Source organism: Zophobas morio, unplaced genomic scaffold, assembly GCF_036711695.1.
Source record: "Zophobas morio isolate AGI-343-1 ecotype UQ-CSIRO unplaced genomic scaffold, CSIRO_AGI_Zmor_V1 ptg000040l, whole genome shotgun sequence".
Lineage (NCBI taxonomy): Eukaryota > Metazoa > Arthropoda > Insecta > Coleoptera > Tenebrionidae > Zophobas > Zophobas morio.
Window position 1 is genome coordinate 1393972 of NW_026972145.1, and position 15402 is coordinate 1409373.

A 15402-nucleotide genomic window follows, 5' to 3' on the forward strand; every position below is an offset into this window, starting at 1 on the left:
GATTTTAGTAAGATGAAGATTTGAGGATTTGAAGATTTGAATATTTGGAGGATTTGAGAATTTCGAGGATTTGGCGATTTTAGGTGAGGGATTTGAGGATTTGGTGTTTGGAATGTTTTAAGGGATTGAGCATTTTGTGTTCTGAGCTTTTGAGTTTTTTGATTTGGAGATTTTAAGGAGTTGAGACTTAAAGGATTTGGTAATTTGAGGATTTTTAGGATTAGACGATTTGAGGATCCGAGGATTTTGATGATTTGATGTGAGGATTTGGTGGTTTGAGTATTTTGCGGAACTAATGTTTTGAGAATCTGAGATTTTTGACGATTTCATGATTTGAAGATTTTGATTTTTGGGTGTCGAAGATATGCGGATTTTAAGAATTTGAATAATTGGAGAATTTGAGAATTTCAAGGATTTGGTGATTTGCAGATTTTGACGAGTTGAGGGTTTCGAAGATTTTAAGGATTTGGTGATTTGAGGATTTGACGATTTGAGAATCCGAGGATTTTGATGATTTGATGTGAGGATTTGGTAGTTTGAGTATTGTGCGGAATTAATGACTTAAGAATCTGAGATTTTTGACGATTTTGGGGATTTGAAAATTTGGTGATTTGAGAGTTTTGAGAATTTTATGATTTTTGAGGATTTAGTGTTTGACGGTCATTTACGAAATTTGAGGATTTGTAGATGTTGAGAATTTGGTGTTTCAAGGATTTGAAGATTTGATTTGCGCATTATGGTTTTGGGGATTTGAGGATTTTGCAGATTGGTGATTTGAAGTTAGGATATATGAGGATTTGAAAGGGTTTTGGGATTGTAAGGATTTGGTAGTTTGACGATTTTCAGGATTTTTAGGATTTGCTAATTTAAGGTTAATTGGGAGTTTCGGAGATTTTAAGGATTTGGTGATTTGAGGAGTTTTAGGATTTCACGATTTGAGTATCCGAGGATTTTGATTTGATGTTGTGAGGATTTGGCGTTTTGAAGATTTTGATGGTTTGAATATTTGGAGGATTTGAGAATTTCGAAGAATTGAGGGTTTTGGGGATTCTAAGGATTCAGGGATTTTTCAGGATTTTTAGAATTTGCTGATTTGGGGATTTTGGGGATCTGGTAATTTGAGGATTTGATGATTTTGTTTGGAGAAGTTGGTGATTTGAGGATTTGAAAAATTTGAGGATTTGGTATATTAAGTATTTTGTGTTTTGAGGGTCTGAAATTTTGAAGATTTGGTGACCTCAGGATTTTGGAGATTCGAAAAATTTGAGCAATATGAAGATTTCAGGATTTAAAGATTTGAGGATTTTGTGTTTTGGGGATTTGGTGACTTGCAGATTTTAAGGGGTTGAGGGAGGGTTTCGGAGATTTTTAGGGTTGACGATGTGAGGATCTGAGAATTTTGATGATTTGATCTTGTGAGGATTGGCGTTTTCAAGAATTTGAGGATTTGGTGATTTGAACATTTGGAGAATTTGAGATTTTCCAGGATTGGTCATTTCAGGATATGAGAAAGGTTTTGGGGATTCTAAGGATTTGGTAATTTGATTTCTTCTAAATAGTTACTTTTATTCCTAGTTAGAAACAAACACTGCTACCAACATAAATTGAGAAGTCCTCAACCGTCATTTGATTTAAACTATGACGCTTCTCTATGTTGTGATATAACGTGTGTTTTGTGGATATAACGCTGTTTGTGACAACCAGTACAAGCGCAGCCTATACAACATTGTGACAACTGATAATTAGTGATAAAACAGCAAAAATGGTATGTTCTTTTCTTCTTAATGTTTTTAGGAAAATGTGTTTTGTCTTTCGAATAGATTGTCCACGATGAGCGTTTTAGAAGGGTTAACCATACGTTGTGAAGGGCAAGCTGAAGTGGAAGTTTGGATTGCGGTTTTGAAACGCGCGATCGCAATTGATGCTGCCGACCCCTACTACAATGGATGATTTTTTTTATAAAGACACGGTAGCGGTACAGGAACTTGAAGGTCCAGAATTACGCCTTGAAGTATCCCTCAACCGTGAGATAAGAAAATTTGTAGTCAAATTTGGGTCCGAAGTAGTGAAGTTTCAGTTCCTAAGATTAATGACTCTGAGGTAAGAAAAATTTCTCTACTATTTGATTTATAACAGTCATAAGGGTTTCACAAGGAAAAATAATTTATTAATAAACAAAATAAATGTGAATTTAAAGTACCAACTATTATAGTACGATATAATAAAAAAAGAAATGTGGTGTCGTGGGACACCAGGTAGGAACGAAGTTCCTTCGGCTAATGTAGAATCGACACAATTTGCAAAAAAAAAAACATGCTCAATTTTATCTAGGTTTTCTTGATTTTTCTCTTAAATTTTGCTGATTAGTTTTTATTTAAGTACAGGAAAATATTTAGGAAATTCAGTATTTTAGGAAATAATAAATTACGTAAAATAGGTAGAATTATCAATATATATATATATATATATATATTTAAATGTTTGGAATTGAAGGGAGAATTTGTTTTAATTATTTAAAAAAATAATCAATAAACTTTTTAAATATTGTCACTAGTTTAGAGGATATCTTTGCTTTATATCGTAACTTTCTTGCTTATTTTCATTTTTTTTAGCTTTTTCGCGTTCCCTATACGCTTTTTGATACTCTGCTTTGCCATTGTTACTATATTTATTATTGTTTTGACGATTTGAAATTGTATGAAAATAAACGTGGCTACTCACGAGTAAAATGTATCTATAATGTGCGTATTCGCCACGTGCGTGTCCATGAATTCATGAGTATATACTATGCATTGGCGGGTGGAGTGGTAATAGAGAGAGAAGGGATGAGAGAACGAAAAGTGTTTAGGACATTTTTTATATTTTGTCGGTGCGGTCTCCACGTGTTGGCGGTGTCTTTGTAAGGCAGCTGCACGTGTGCGGACCTTCAATCTTGTGTGGCGGCATAATAACACGTCGGTAAGCAGAGTACAAATAAGTCGTTTCGTGGTGTAGTGGTCAGCATACCTGGCCGGAGAGCAAGGAAACGTGGGTTCGAATCCCACCGAGGCACAACATTTTTTCTCTGCTTACCTACACTTGTAAGGCGGCCGCCGTCTGAAGTGCGGCTCGCACCACCTCTGGTCGCGCCTGCGCACGTATCATTTAACGGTTTTATTCCACGGAGTTTCCGTTACGGTTTTAGGATCACATTTGTTTCAGTTCGGTCGTGCAGCAAAATTCCTATCTCCTCCAAGCCTGCCGTAAGGAACTTCGTTCCAAAAAAACTCGTCTAGTCATCCATGGATTTTTTTTTTCTAAATTGTGGTGGCAATAGTGTGGTTTTCCATTAAGCGACACTATTTTGAGTATTTACTTTAGTGCTATTCTTGTTTATGTTGTTTTAATTAAATAATTTGGGAACGTTTGCAGGTTCGTTTATTATAACGTACACAAAGTACATAACCTCAAATTAAAAACTGTCATTGTGACAAACAGCGCAGGTAGTGCCAACATATATATATTTTTAAAGAATTCCATGGCCCTCTAGACGAGGTTTTTTCTCGATAATACGGTATTAAAGATAACATTTTGCGTTTGTGATAATCCACTCAATATGTATATTTTTTTCTAGATACGACGATGGGTTCCCGGCGCCGTTGCCCTCACCGGCATCGTCGATCACACCATCGCCGCCCTCATCAAAGTCTTCGATGAATTAAATTTATATTATGTAACTAAAAATAAATAATTAAGTAAAGTTTGTTGGAATTTTATAATTATTTATTATAGGAACCACCATGAAGACTTTGCCTGAATTTGTTTGGCCAAAATCATATTCATATGTGTGCTGAAGTGGCCTAACAAAAAAACAGTAAAAAGGCGAATTGTAACTTTTAACAAAGGTACGATGTGTTCTGAAAGGGTTTACCAGTAAAAAAGTCTTTAATACAGGGCAAGATTTCTAATTTTGAGTGTTTTTGAAAGGAAAATTTGTTTAGACAAAATCGTATTCAATTGTGCTGAAATGTCCCAACAGAAAAACAAGGGAAAAAGACGAATTTTAAGTGTTTTTAAATGGTAACTTTTTTGGCCGAAACCGTATTCACGTTTGATAAAACAGAATATATTTCTTAAAATTTTGACTTTTTAGAAAAGGGTGATTTTGAAAAACCGGGCAATTTCTTTAAAAAAATTTAACTTTTTAAAAGTTACTCTGAAAACCAGGCTAAAAGCATTAAAAACGTGTTGTGTTCTAAAGGGGCCTTACTAGTAGTTCAAACCACCAAATCCTCAAATCGTCTGATACTAAAAATCCTCAAATTACCAAATCCTTTAAATCTCCGAAAGTCTCAACTCCTTAAAATCTCCAAATCAAAACACTCAAAAGTTCAGAACAGAAAATCCTCAATCCCTTAAAACCTTCAAATCACCAAATCCTCGAACAACAAAATCTTCGTATCCTCAAAATCTACAAATTCTTAAATTCCCAAATCGGCAAATTACGAACTCCTCAAAACAAAATCGTCAAATCCCCAAAACTCTCAAATCACAAGATCTTCAAATCTCCAAAATCCCCAAATCAGTAAATCATCAAAATTCGCAAATCACCAAATCCTGAAATTTGTCAAATTAGCAAACTCTTAAAATCCCCAAAACCCTTTCAGATCCTCATATCTTCAAAATCCGTAAATCTCCAAATGTTCAAAACAGCAAATCCTCAAGATCATCAAATTCTCAAAATCCTCAAATCAGCAAATCATCAAAATCTTCAAATCACTAAATCGTCAAAAATCTCAGATTCTTAAGTCATCAATTCCGCACAATACTCAAACTACCAAATTCTCACATCAAATCATCAAAATCCTCGGATCCTCAAATCGTCAAATCCTCAAATCACCAAAGGATTTGGTATTTTGGGGATTGTGTGTTTTGAGGATTTGAGGATTTTAAATCAAAAACTTGGAAAATCTAAAATTTACAAAGTCCAAAACTTGAAAAATCGAAAAATTGGAAAATCAAAAAATCGAAAAATCAAAAGCAGAGATCGAAAAATCTAAAAATTGAGAAATCGAAAAGTCGAGAAATCGGAACATCGAAAAATCAGTCTAAAAGTCGAAAAATCGAAAAAGGGAGACATAGAAACAGGGAAAAATCAAATAATCAAAACCTTATTATTATATAAAACATCGAAAAGTCAAATAATCGAGACATAGAAAAATCGAATAATCGCGACATCGAAAAATCGAGAATTAGAAAAATTGAAAATTTAATTTAATCGAAAAACGAGAAATCGAAAAGTTGAAACTTTGAAAAGCCGAGAAATCGAAAAATCAATCGGAAAGTCCAAAAATCGAAAATTTAATTCAATCGAAGAATCGAAATATTGAATAATCGAAAAAATCATAAATCGAGAGATCGAAAAACTAAGAAATCGAAATGTCGAAAAATCCAGAAATCGAGATATCTTAAAGTCGTAAAGTCGAAACACTGAAAATCCAACAAAATCGAAAAAATTTAAACATCGAAAAATTGGAAAATCGAGAAATTGACATATTATCAAAAAATTGAAAAATAAAAAATTTGAAAAATCAAAATTTCGAAAAGTCAAAAAATGGAGAAATCAAAATGTCGAAAAATGGTGAAATCGAAAAATTCAAAAATGGAATAATTGAAAAATTAAAAAATCCAGAAATCGAGACATCGAAAATTCGTACTCGAGAAATCGAAACATTGAAAATTCGAGAAATCGGTTGCAATCATCGAAAAATCCGCAAATCGAGAAATCCAAATATTGAAAAGGAAAATAGAAGAGTTGAGAAATCGATATCGAAAAATTGAGAAACCGATATTGAAAAACCGAAAATTCGGAGAATCGAAAATTTAATTTAATCGCAACATCGACACTCGAAAAATTCAAATAAAGAGAAGTCAAAAAATCGAGATTTGTTAAACTGAAGAATTAAAATATCCAAAAATAGGAAATCGAAAAATCACAAAAACAGAAAATTGAGAAATCAAAAGAACAAGAACGAAAAATTGGGAGAAATAGAAAAATCTAAAATCTAAAAAGTGAAAAACTGGAAAATCAAAAATCGAGAAATTGAAAAATTGGAAAATCGAAAAGTTGCAAAATCGTGAAATCGAAATATCGAACACTCCGAGAAATTGAGATATCGAATAATCGAATAATTGGAAAATGAAAAAGTCGACAAATTGAGAAATTCAAAAGTTGGAAAATCGAATCGTCGAAAAGTGGAAAAATTGAAAATTTAATTTGATCGAAAAATTGAAACGTTGAAAAATGGAGAAATCGAAAAATTAAAAAATCGAAAAACCGAAACAGCAAAAAAATCGAAAAATTGAAAAACCCAAAATTTTAAAAACTGAAAAATTGAAGTCAAGAACACGATAAATTGAAATTTTCCAAAGCTGAAATATAGAAAAAATAAAAAATCGATAAACCTAGTTATGAAATAACTAGATCATCAAATTCTCAAAATCCTCAAATCAACAAATCATCAAAATCTTCAAGTCACAAAATTGTCAAAAATCTCAGATTCTTAAGTCATTAATTCCGCACAATACTCAAACTACCAAATCCCCACATCAAAGCATCAAAATCCTCGGATCCTCAAATCACCAAATCCTTAAAGTCTTCGAAACCCTCAACTCGTCAAAATCTGCAAATCACCAAATCCTCGAAATTCTCAAATTCTCCAATTATTCAAATTCTTAAAATCCGCATATCTTCGAAACCCAAATTAGCAAATCATCAAAATCTTCAAATCATGAAATCGTCAAAAATCTCAGATTATCAAATCATTAGTTCCTTCCTCCATGTTTTGAATGCACATAAAAATGTATGTATGGTTGCCTATCGTGAAAATATTTGAGGTTATGTTTATAACTTTAAAAAATATTTAAAAACACATCACACATAGAAACCCCATATTTTACTCTATTTAAACCTCCAGCTCACCGTGCAGTCACTACTTCTTCCACTACATGACCCACTTGTAAGTCGATTTCAACATAACCTCAAACCCGTAACGCAACAGGAATGATAGGATGGACACCAAATGTTGTGTTTGTCTCAACTGTGTCGACACTCTTCAAAAAATCGCGTCGTGGGACTCACTAATAACCAAACTGCAGGACCTAGTCCCGGAAGAGGTAACCCCCATCCCGAAACTTCCACTTTCGCTAATATAACCCCCATTTACAGGAATGGTGCGACGACTACAACATCTGCCACTTGTGTACAACCGAACTAGAACGGGCCTACGAGTTTCGACAACTATGCATCCGGTACACCCTCGAGCGCAAAAGCGCCCTCCTCCCCAAGCCTGTCGAAATCTTCTCGTGTTACCACTGCAGCTCCACCTTCACCGACAAGCAAATCCTAGCGGAGCACATCTACACCCACCAAGAAGACCGCAAACCCCCTGAAGTCCCCAAATCCCTCTACACGAAGAAGTGTAAATTGAAAGCCCCCAACAAAAAAACGCGCTCGTTTTCGTGCGAAGTGTGCGACGTGGTCATGCCCCAAGCCAAACAAATCGTCGAACACTGCTTCAGCGAACACTCCATCGCGAAAAAGGTCGTGAAGCCCTACAAGTGCGACGAGTGCGTGATGCGGTTCACCTCGTCGGCGAACTTAATCCAGCACAAGAAGTACCACGACGGCAGCCGCTCCCACATTTGTAGCATCTGCGGTAAATCGTACATCACCAAGAGTGACCTCACCGTACACGAATACACCCATTTTAATAGGAGGAATTATAAGTGCGATGTCTGTGTTAAAGCCTTCAACACGAATAAAAATCTCCGCTCGCATATGCTAGTGGTGCACACGGACCCCGGGTTGTGGAAGTACGGCTGCGACGTGTGCAGTCGTCGGTTCCCCCTAAAATCCGGCTACGAGCAACACATGAAGAGACACACCGGAGACAAGCAGTTCGTGTGCCACATTTGCGAGAAGTCGTTTGTTAGTCGCAGCGAGCTACAAAAACACATGAGATATCACTCCCAAGTGAAGCCCTTCAGGTGTGACCACTGTGATAAATCGTACAAAGACAAGAGACTGCTTGATATACATTTAGCGAAGAGTCACGGGATAGGAAATGCGAAAGTGCCGGTTAGGGAGAGAAAGTATGCGTGTGACGCTTGTCCTAGTAGTTTTTCGGAGAAGCAAAAGCTGGAGAGACACGCACAGACCCATGCGGGGGTCAAGCCTTTCGTGTGTCTCCAGTGTGATAAAAAGTACTCAGATAAGTATTATTTCAAGCAGCACATGAAAAGTGTGCACAATTTAGGTGAAGAGGGGCACGGTTTTGGAAGAATTAGCGCCTTATGAAAGTGAGGTTATGTCGAGATACGATTTAATTATTAGTGAAAATGAGGGTTTTGTGCATTAAATACAAGACTATGCAGTCGTTACACCACCTGTGGCCAGAAATCGGTTTTTATTTACACGATTTTCCTATTTTGTTTAATTTAGGATTACAGATTTTGTTAAGTGTGGTTATGTTTGAAGGAAATTCACTCTCACTCGTTTACATTGTAATTATATAGTGATAAAATACTCGAATTGTATATAAATAAACTCGTACTGATAACGTACGGTCAAAGTTTGGCTTTTATTTACAAACATCACGAATTTTATTAAGTGAGGTTATGTGTACTGATACAGATTTTAAAACTTAAATGATGCTAAAACTGGTTCAAAACATGTTGTTGTACACCGTTTTGGCCCTCAAGTAGTGGCAATTATTACTCATTTGTGATTTTACCGACAAAAGAAATTTTCAAGAGTGAGGTTTATATTTTGTTAAGTGAGGTTATGTTTACAGGAAATTCACTCGCTTACTTTCTAATTAATAATTATATAGTGATAAAATACTTGAAATGGGCCCAAATAGGCTCGTATTGATGATGTAGAGTCAAAGTTTGGCTTTTATTTACAAACAACACGAATTTTGTTAAGTGAGGTTATGTTTACTGATGCAAATTTAAAAGCTAAATTGATGTTAAAACGGATTCAAAACAAGTTGTTGAGCACTAGTTTGGCTCTCAAGTAGTGGCGATGACTACTCATTTCTGATTTTATAAAAATAAGAAATTTTGAAAAGTGAGGTTATGTTGATTATCACCAAATCCTCAAATCGTTAAAATCCTCAAGCAAGGAATCATTGAAAATACTCATATGCTCAGAACAGAAAATTCTCAATCTCTCAAAACACCAGATATTCCAAATATTCAAATCTTTAAAATCCTCATACCTTCAAAATCCTCAAACTCCCGCAAATCAAATCTTCAAACCCGCAAAAAACAAAACCTGAAGTCTTCATATTACTAAAATCTTCGAATCTCCGAAACTTTGAGATTACTAAATTTTCAAAATCCTCAAATGCCCTCAAAATCCGCAAATCAAATCCTCAAAATCTCAAATTCTTCAAATCCCAAAACACTGAGATTAACAAATCTACAAAACTTCAAGTCCTTAAATCACCAAATTTTCAAATCCTCAAATCACAAATCCTTAAAACACCAGACCGTCAAAATCTCAAATCACCAAATCCTCAAAATCGTCAAAATTCTCAAAAATATCAGATTCTCAAGTCATTAAATCGGAAAAATACTCAAATTACCAAATTCTCAAAATTTTCAAAATCACCAAATCCTCCAAATATTCAAATCCTCATTTTCAAAATCCGCAAATCAAATCTTAAAAACCCCAAAACACAAAATCCTCAAAATCTCAAAAGCATCAAATCACCAAATCTCCAAATCCTCAAATCTTCAAAGTCTTCAAATCGCCAAATCCTCAAAATCGACAAAAATCTAGATCCTCAAGTCATTAAAATTTTCAAGACGCCAAATCCTCACAACATTGAATCTTCAAAATCCTAAAATACTCCAAATATTCAAATCCTTAAAATTCTCATATCTTCAACATCCTCAAATTTGCAAGTCAAATTTTCAAATCCGCAAACACAAAATCCCCAAATCCCTAAATTTTCAAATCCTGAAATCTTTATATTACTAAAATCCTAAAAATCCCAAATGCTCAAATACCTCAAATCTCAAAACCATGAGATTACCAAATCTGCAAAATTTCAAGTCCTTAAAATCCTCAAATCCTTGAAATTCTCAAATCCTCCAAATATCAAGTCCCTAAAATCCGCAAATCACCAAATTTTCAAATCCTCAAATCACAAATCATTAAAACACCAGACCCTCAAAATTTCAAATCACCAAATCCTCAAAATCGTCAAAATTCTCAAAAATTCAGATTCTCAAATCATTAAATCGGCAAAATATTTGAATCACCAAATCCTCAAAATCGTCAAAATTCTCAAAAATTTCAGACTCTCAAATCATTAAATCGGCAAAATATTCGAATCACCAAATCCTCAAAATTTTCAAAACGTCAAATCCTCACATCAAATCTTCAAAATCCTCGGATTCTTAAATCGTTAAATCCTAAAAATCCTCGAACCACCAAATCCTTCAAATCCACAAAACCCTCGAATCCTCAAAATCCCCAAATTCTCAGCTCCTCAAAACGCCAATTCATCAAATCGTCAAATCCTCAAAATTTTTAAATTATCAAGTGTTCAAATTCTTAAATACTCAAAATCAAAACACCCAATTCTCAAATACTCAAAAACCCTCAAATCCTTAAAATCCTCAAATCACGAAATTCTAAAAATCCTGAAATTGTTATAAAAAATAAAAAAATCTTAAATCGTTGAAGGAGTTCACGAAATTTGAAGAGTCAAATCACCAAATCCTCAAACTTTCAATTCCTCAAAATTCTAAAATGATCAAATCATTGAAATCCCCAAAATCCGAAAATCACCAAATTCTCAAAACACCAAATTCTCAAAATATTCAAATTCTCAAAATACGCGAATTTCCAAAACACCAATTCATCAAATCGTCAAATCCTCAAAATCTTTAAATTATCAAATGTTCAAATTCTTAAATACTCAAAATCAAAACACCCAATTCTCAAATGCTCAAAAACCCTCAAATCCTTAAAATCCACAAATCACGAAATTCTAAAAATCCTGAAATTGTTATAAAAAATAAAAAAATCTTAAATCGTTGAAGGAGTTCACGAAATTTGAAGAGTCAAATCACCAAATCCTCAAATTTTCAATTCCTCAAAATTCTAAAATGATCAAATCATTGAAACCCTCAAAATCCGAAAATCACCAAATTCTCAAAACACCAAATTCTCAAAATATTCAAATTCTCAAAATACTCAAATTTCCAAAACACCAATTCATCAAATCGTCAAATCCTCAAAATCTTTAAATTATCAAATGTTCAAATTCTTAAATACTCAAAATCCTCAAAACACCCAATTCTCAACTCCTCAAATCCTCAAAATTTGTGGATCACCAAATCCTCAAAACACCAAATCCTAAATCCTTGAAATCTCCAAAACCCTCAAATCAACGAACCTTCAAATTTTAAAATACTCAAAGTCCGAGGATCACCAAATCCCCAAAATTTTCAAAACGCCAAATCCTCAAAACCCTAAAATTCTCAAAATCTGCAAATCACTAGATGTTCAAAACACCAAATTCTCAAAATCATCAAATTCTCAAAAATCTCAAATCCTCAACTCATTAAAAGACGAGTGCAAATTTCTTTGTAAATTTTTGCATAATAAAGCATATTATTATTATCATTAAATCCGCAAAATACTCAAATCCTCACAACATCAAATCTTCAAAATTCTCGGATCCTCAAATCACTAAATTTTGAAAATCCTCAAATTACTATAAAAATACTCTCAAAATACTTAAATCCTCAAAATGTTCATATCCTTGAAGCTCCAAATCCTCAAAAAGTATTCCTCAAGTATTCAATTACTCATTTTCAAATCACTAAATCCTCAAAATACCAAATTATAAATCCTTGAAATTCTCACAACCCTCAAATCACCAAATCCCCAAAACCCTTAAATTATCAAATGTTCAAATCCTCATCCTCAAAATTCTCAAATTACCAAATCCTCAGATCTCCAAAATACCAATTCTTCAAAATCATTAAATTGTCGAAACCCTCAAATCACTAAATTTTCAAATCTTCAAAATGCCCAATCATCAAAATCATCAAAACATCAAATCCTCAAAATCTTCAAAAATCTCAGATCCTAAAATCATTAAATCTGCAAAATACTAAAATCACCAAATCCTCACAACATCATATCTTCAAAATTTTCGGATCCTCAAATCGCAAAATCCTCAAATCACCAAATCCTTAAAATCCCCAAAACCCTCAAATCCCCTAAACTCTAACATTACCAAATCTTCAAAATCCTCAAATCCCCAAAAACCTCAAGCCCTCAAAATCCGCAAGTCAAATATTCAAATCCTCAACTACAAATCCGTAAACCACCAGATCTTCAAAACACCAAATCCTCAAGATTATCAAATTCTCAAAAGCCTCAAATCGCCAAAATTTTCAAATCCTCAAATCTTCAAAATCCCCAATCAGCAAATCACGAAATCCTCAAAATCGTCAAAATTCTCAGAAATGGCAGTTCCTCAAATTATTAAATCCGCAAAATCCCCAAAATTTTCATAACGCGAAATCCTCACAACATCAAATCTTCAAAATCCCCGGATCTGCAAATCACCGAATTCTTCAAATCCCCAAAACCCTTAAATCCTCAAAATCTGCAAATTACCAAATCCAAGTAAATATTCGAATCCTTAAAATCCCCATCTTCAAAACCTCAAATCCGCAAATCAAATCTTCAAATCCTCAAAACAAATCTTTAAAACACCACACACCAGACCCTCAAATTCTTCAAATCACCAAATCTTCAAAATTTCAATTCTTCATTATTTTAAAAACACCAAATGCTCAATCATCAAAATCTCTAAATTATCAAATGTTCAAATCCTCAAATACTCAAAATCCACAAATTACCAAATTCTAAAAATACTCAAATTACTATATTCTCAAAATAATCAAATCCTGAAAATCCACACAACCTATCACGGCTTCTCGAAGGTTTTTCCTTGAAGGGGGAGAAAGGCGGGAAATTTCCGCCATAAAGGCTATGATGAAAAAGGGCTAACTATTTCAAATTTGACACATAGTTCAACTTCCGCTGCTTTGCTCCTGCGTACAACCTCTGTCAAGTTTTTGACCAATTACCCTCGCTCTTTCATCTCCTAATTACCATTCAATCACTTTACAACCACTCTCCTTCATCATGTCGAACCCCCTCGACCTCGAGAAAAAGATCCGAAAAATCAGGGACCACGTGAACGAGTACCCCGATTTCCCCAAACCTGGCGTCCTCTTCAGGTAAGCACCCCCCAGATCTACTACTACACATAGTTTAGAGACGTATTCTCAGTGTTCCAAAACGCAGAACTCGTAGCGATGCTCCGGGAAGTTCTCATCGCGTTCGCTACGCAAATCCAACCGCCTGTCGAATGTGTCGTGGGGATAGACGCCCGGGGTTTCCTGCTGGCACCGTTCATTGCGTTGGAATTAGAAGTGCCTTTCGTGCCTGTTCGTAAAAAGGGTAAACTGCCAGGGAAAGTGGCTTCAGTTTCGTATGCTCTGGAATATGGAGAGGTATGGTGTGATGTGATAGAGACAACGTGTTTATTTTGTGCTTTAAGGCAAACATGGAAATTCAAGAAAGTAGCATAAAGGAGGGACAGAGGGTTTTGATTGTTGATGATTTATTGGCAACAGGTGGGAGTCTGGGGGCTGCTTGTACGTTAGTTAAGAAGTTAGGAGGGGTGGTTGAGGCCTGTTTGGTTCTGATGGAGCTATCAGAACTAAAGGGGAGGCTGAATGTTCCAACAAATGTGATTTCGATAATCAAGTACTGAGGATAAATAGCACATCTAAGATTTTGGTGCAAATTCCATGAAAACATTCCCAAGGATTTGTGTATTTTTATAAATAAAATATTTTTATACATAATTTATACATTAAATGTGCACGACTCAGTCTGCGTCTTTTTTTAATTTAAGTTCTAAAAAGAAAAGAAAAGTAGTGTTAAAAAATTTTGATTTAAGTTTAAAGCTTAAATTAAAAATTCTAGTAGGGCAGAGCGTTCCGAAACCAGCTATGTATTACTGGTTGCCTTCTTACAGGCGCGCTTTACCGTACATGAAGAGGCGAAGGAGAGAAGAAATGTGACTTATCACGGAATTCAAAACTCAACCGTGACAGTACGGTGAAAGTTTGGCTTTTATTTACAAACACCACATATTTTATTAAGTGAGGTTATGTTTACAGCAAATTCACTCGTTTATTTTGCTATTATATAATGATAAAATACTCGAAATGAGCCCAAATAGACTCGTACTGATGACGTAGGGTCAAACAAGGGTCAAAGTTTGACTTTTATGTACAAACAACACGAATTTTATTAAGTGAGGTTATGTGTACTGATACGGATTTTTAAATTTAAAATGATGCTAAAACTGGTTCAAAACATGTTGTACACCGTTTTGGCCCTCAAGTAGTGGCAATTATTACTCCTTTGTGATTTTATGGAAATAAGAAATTTTGAAAAGTGAGGTTATGTTGATTATCACCAAATCCTCAAATCTTTAAAATCCCCAAGCAGGGAATCATCAAAATTTTCAAAAATCTCAGATCCTCAAATCATTAAATCCGCAAAATACTCTAATGCTCAGAACAGAAAATTCTCAATCCCTCAAAACACCAGATCTTCCAAATATTCAAATCTTTAAAATCCTCATACCTTCAAAATCTTCAAATCCGCAGATCTTCAAATCTTCATATTACTTAAATCCTGAAAACGCCAAATCCTCAAATTCTTTAAATCACCAAATATTCAGATCCTGAAATCTTCATATTACTAAAATCCTCGAAACCCCAAATGCTCAAATTCTTCAAATCCTCAAAAAAAACAAAACCTGAAGTCTTCATATTAGTAAAATCTTCAAATCCCCGAAACTTTGAGATTACCAAATTTTCAAAATCCTCAAATGCCCGTAAACCTCAGACCACAGCATAGATAACAATCAGTAGGGACAGCTCGTGTCGGCGCCTTTGTTCTTTCTGAGTTTTCTGACCCGAATTTTAAGCCGTCATGGATGGTCGTTGCCTAAACTATTCCTAGATGTCGCCACCCAATTTAAAAAGTATCACTTCATTTAAAATTTCAAAAATTGATTCGTGTACGCAATATTGCAAACTGTGTAGTTTGCTCAAATCGTATAATCATGAATCGCAATAAGAAAAAAAAGTCGATATTTAAATTATAAACACGATGATTTGTTACAGTTTTTATTTTATTACTTATACAGTCATAAATGTTAATCCGGAAATGGTACACTTTGTAATGGACCGTAGGTAAAGGAGTATTTTATGAGGACTAAATATTTTTCGAGAATAGAC

The 15402-nt window shown here is 34.4% G+C and overlaps 2 protein-coding genes and 1 long non-coding RNA gene across 3 annotated transcripts in view; all 3 read left to right on the forward strand.

The window, feature by feature from the left end:
* The first annotated feature begins 1987 nt into the window (after window positions 1-1987).
* On the forward strand, window positions 1988-3739 carry LOC135140649 (uncharacterized). The gene is made up of 2 exons (XR_010282274.1): window positions 1988-2100; window positions 3614-3739. It is a non-coding gene; the product is annotated as an uncharacterized LOC135140649 (long non-coding RNA).
* Window positions 3740-6827: 3088 nt separating this feature from the next.
* Window positions 6828-15402, forward strand: part of LOC135140300 (zinc finger protein 665-like) — a 28126-nt gene continuing 19551 nt past the window's right edge. Inside the window, exons 1-2 of the mRNA XM_064070792.1 lie at window positions 6828-7155; window positions 7208-8335. Of these exons, the coding sequence (XP_063926862.1) occupies window positions 7051-7155; window positions 7208-8335 (1233 nt within the window). The 5' untranslated portion in view covers window positions 6828-7050. The remainder of the gene's footprint in view (window positions 7156-7207; window positions 8336-15402) is intronic.
* LOC135140646 (adenine phosphoribosyltransferase-like) lies at window positions 13048-13979 on the forward strand. Its single transcript, XM_064071284.1, has 3 exons — window positions 13048-13320; window positions 13359-13596; window positions 13644-13979. Exons 1-3 carry the CDS (start codon window positions 13226-13228, stop codon window positions 13857-13859), a joined length of 549 nt encoding a protein of 182 aa, XP_063927354.1. The 5' UTR covers window positions 13048-13225; the 3' UTR covers window positions 13860-13979.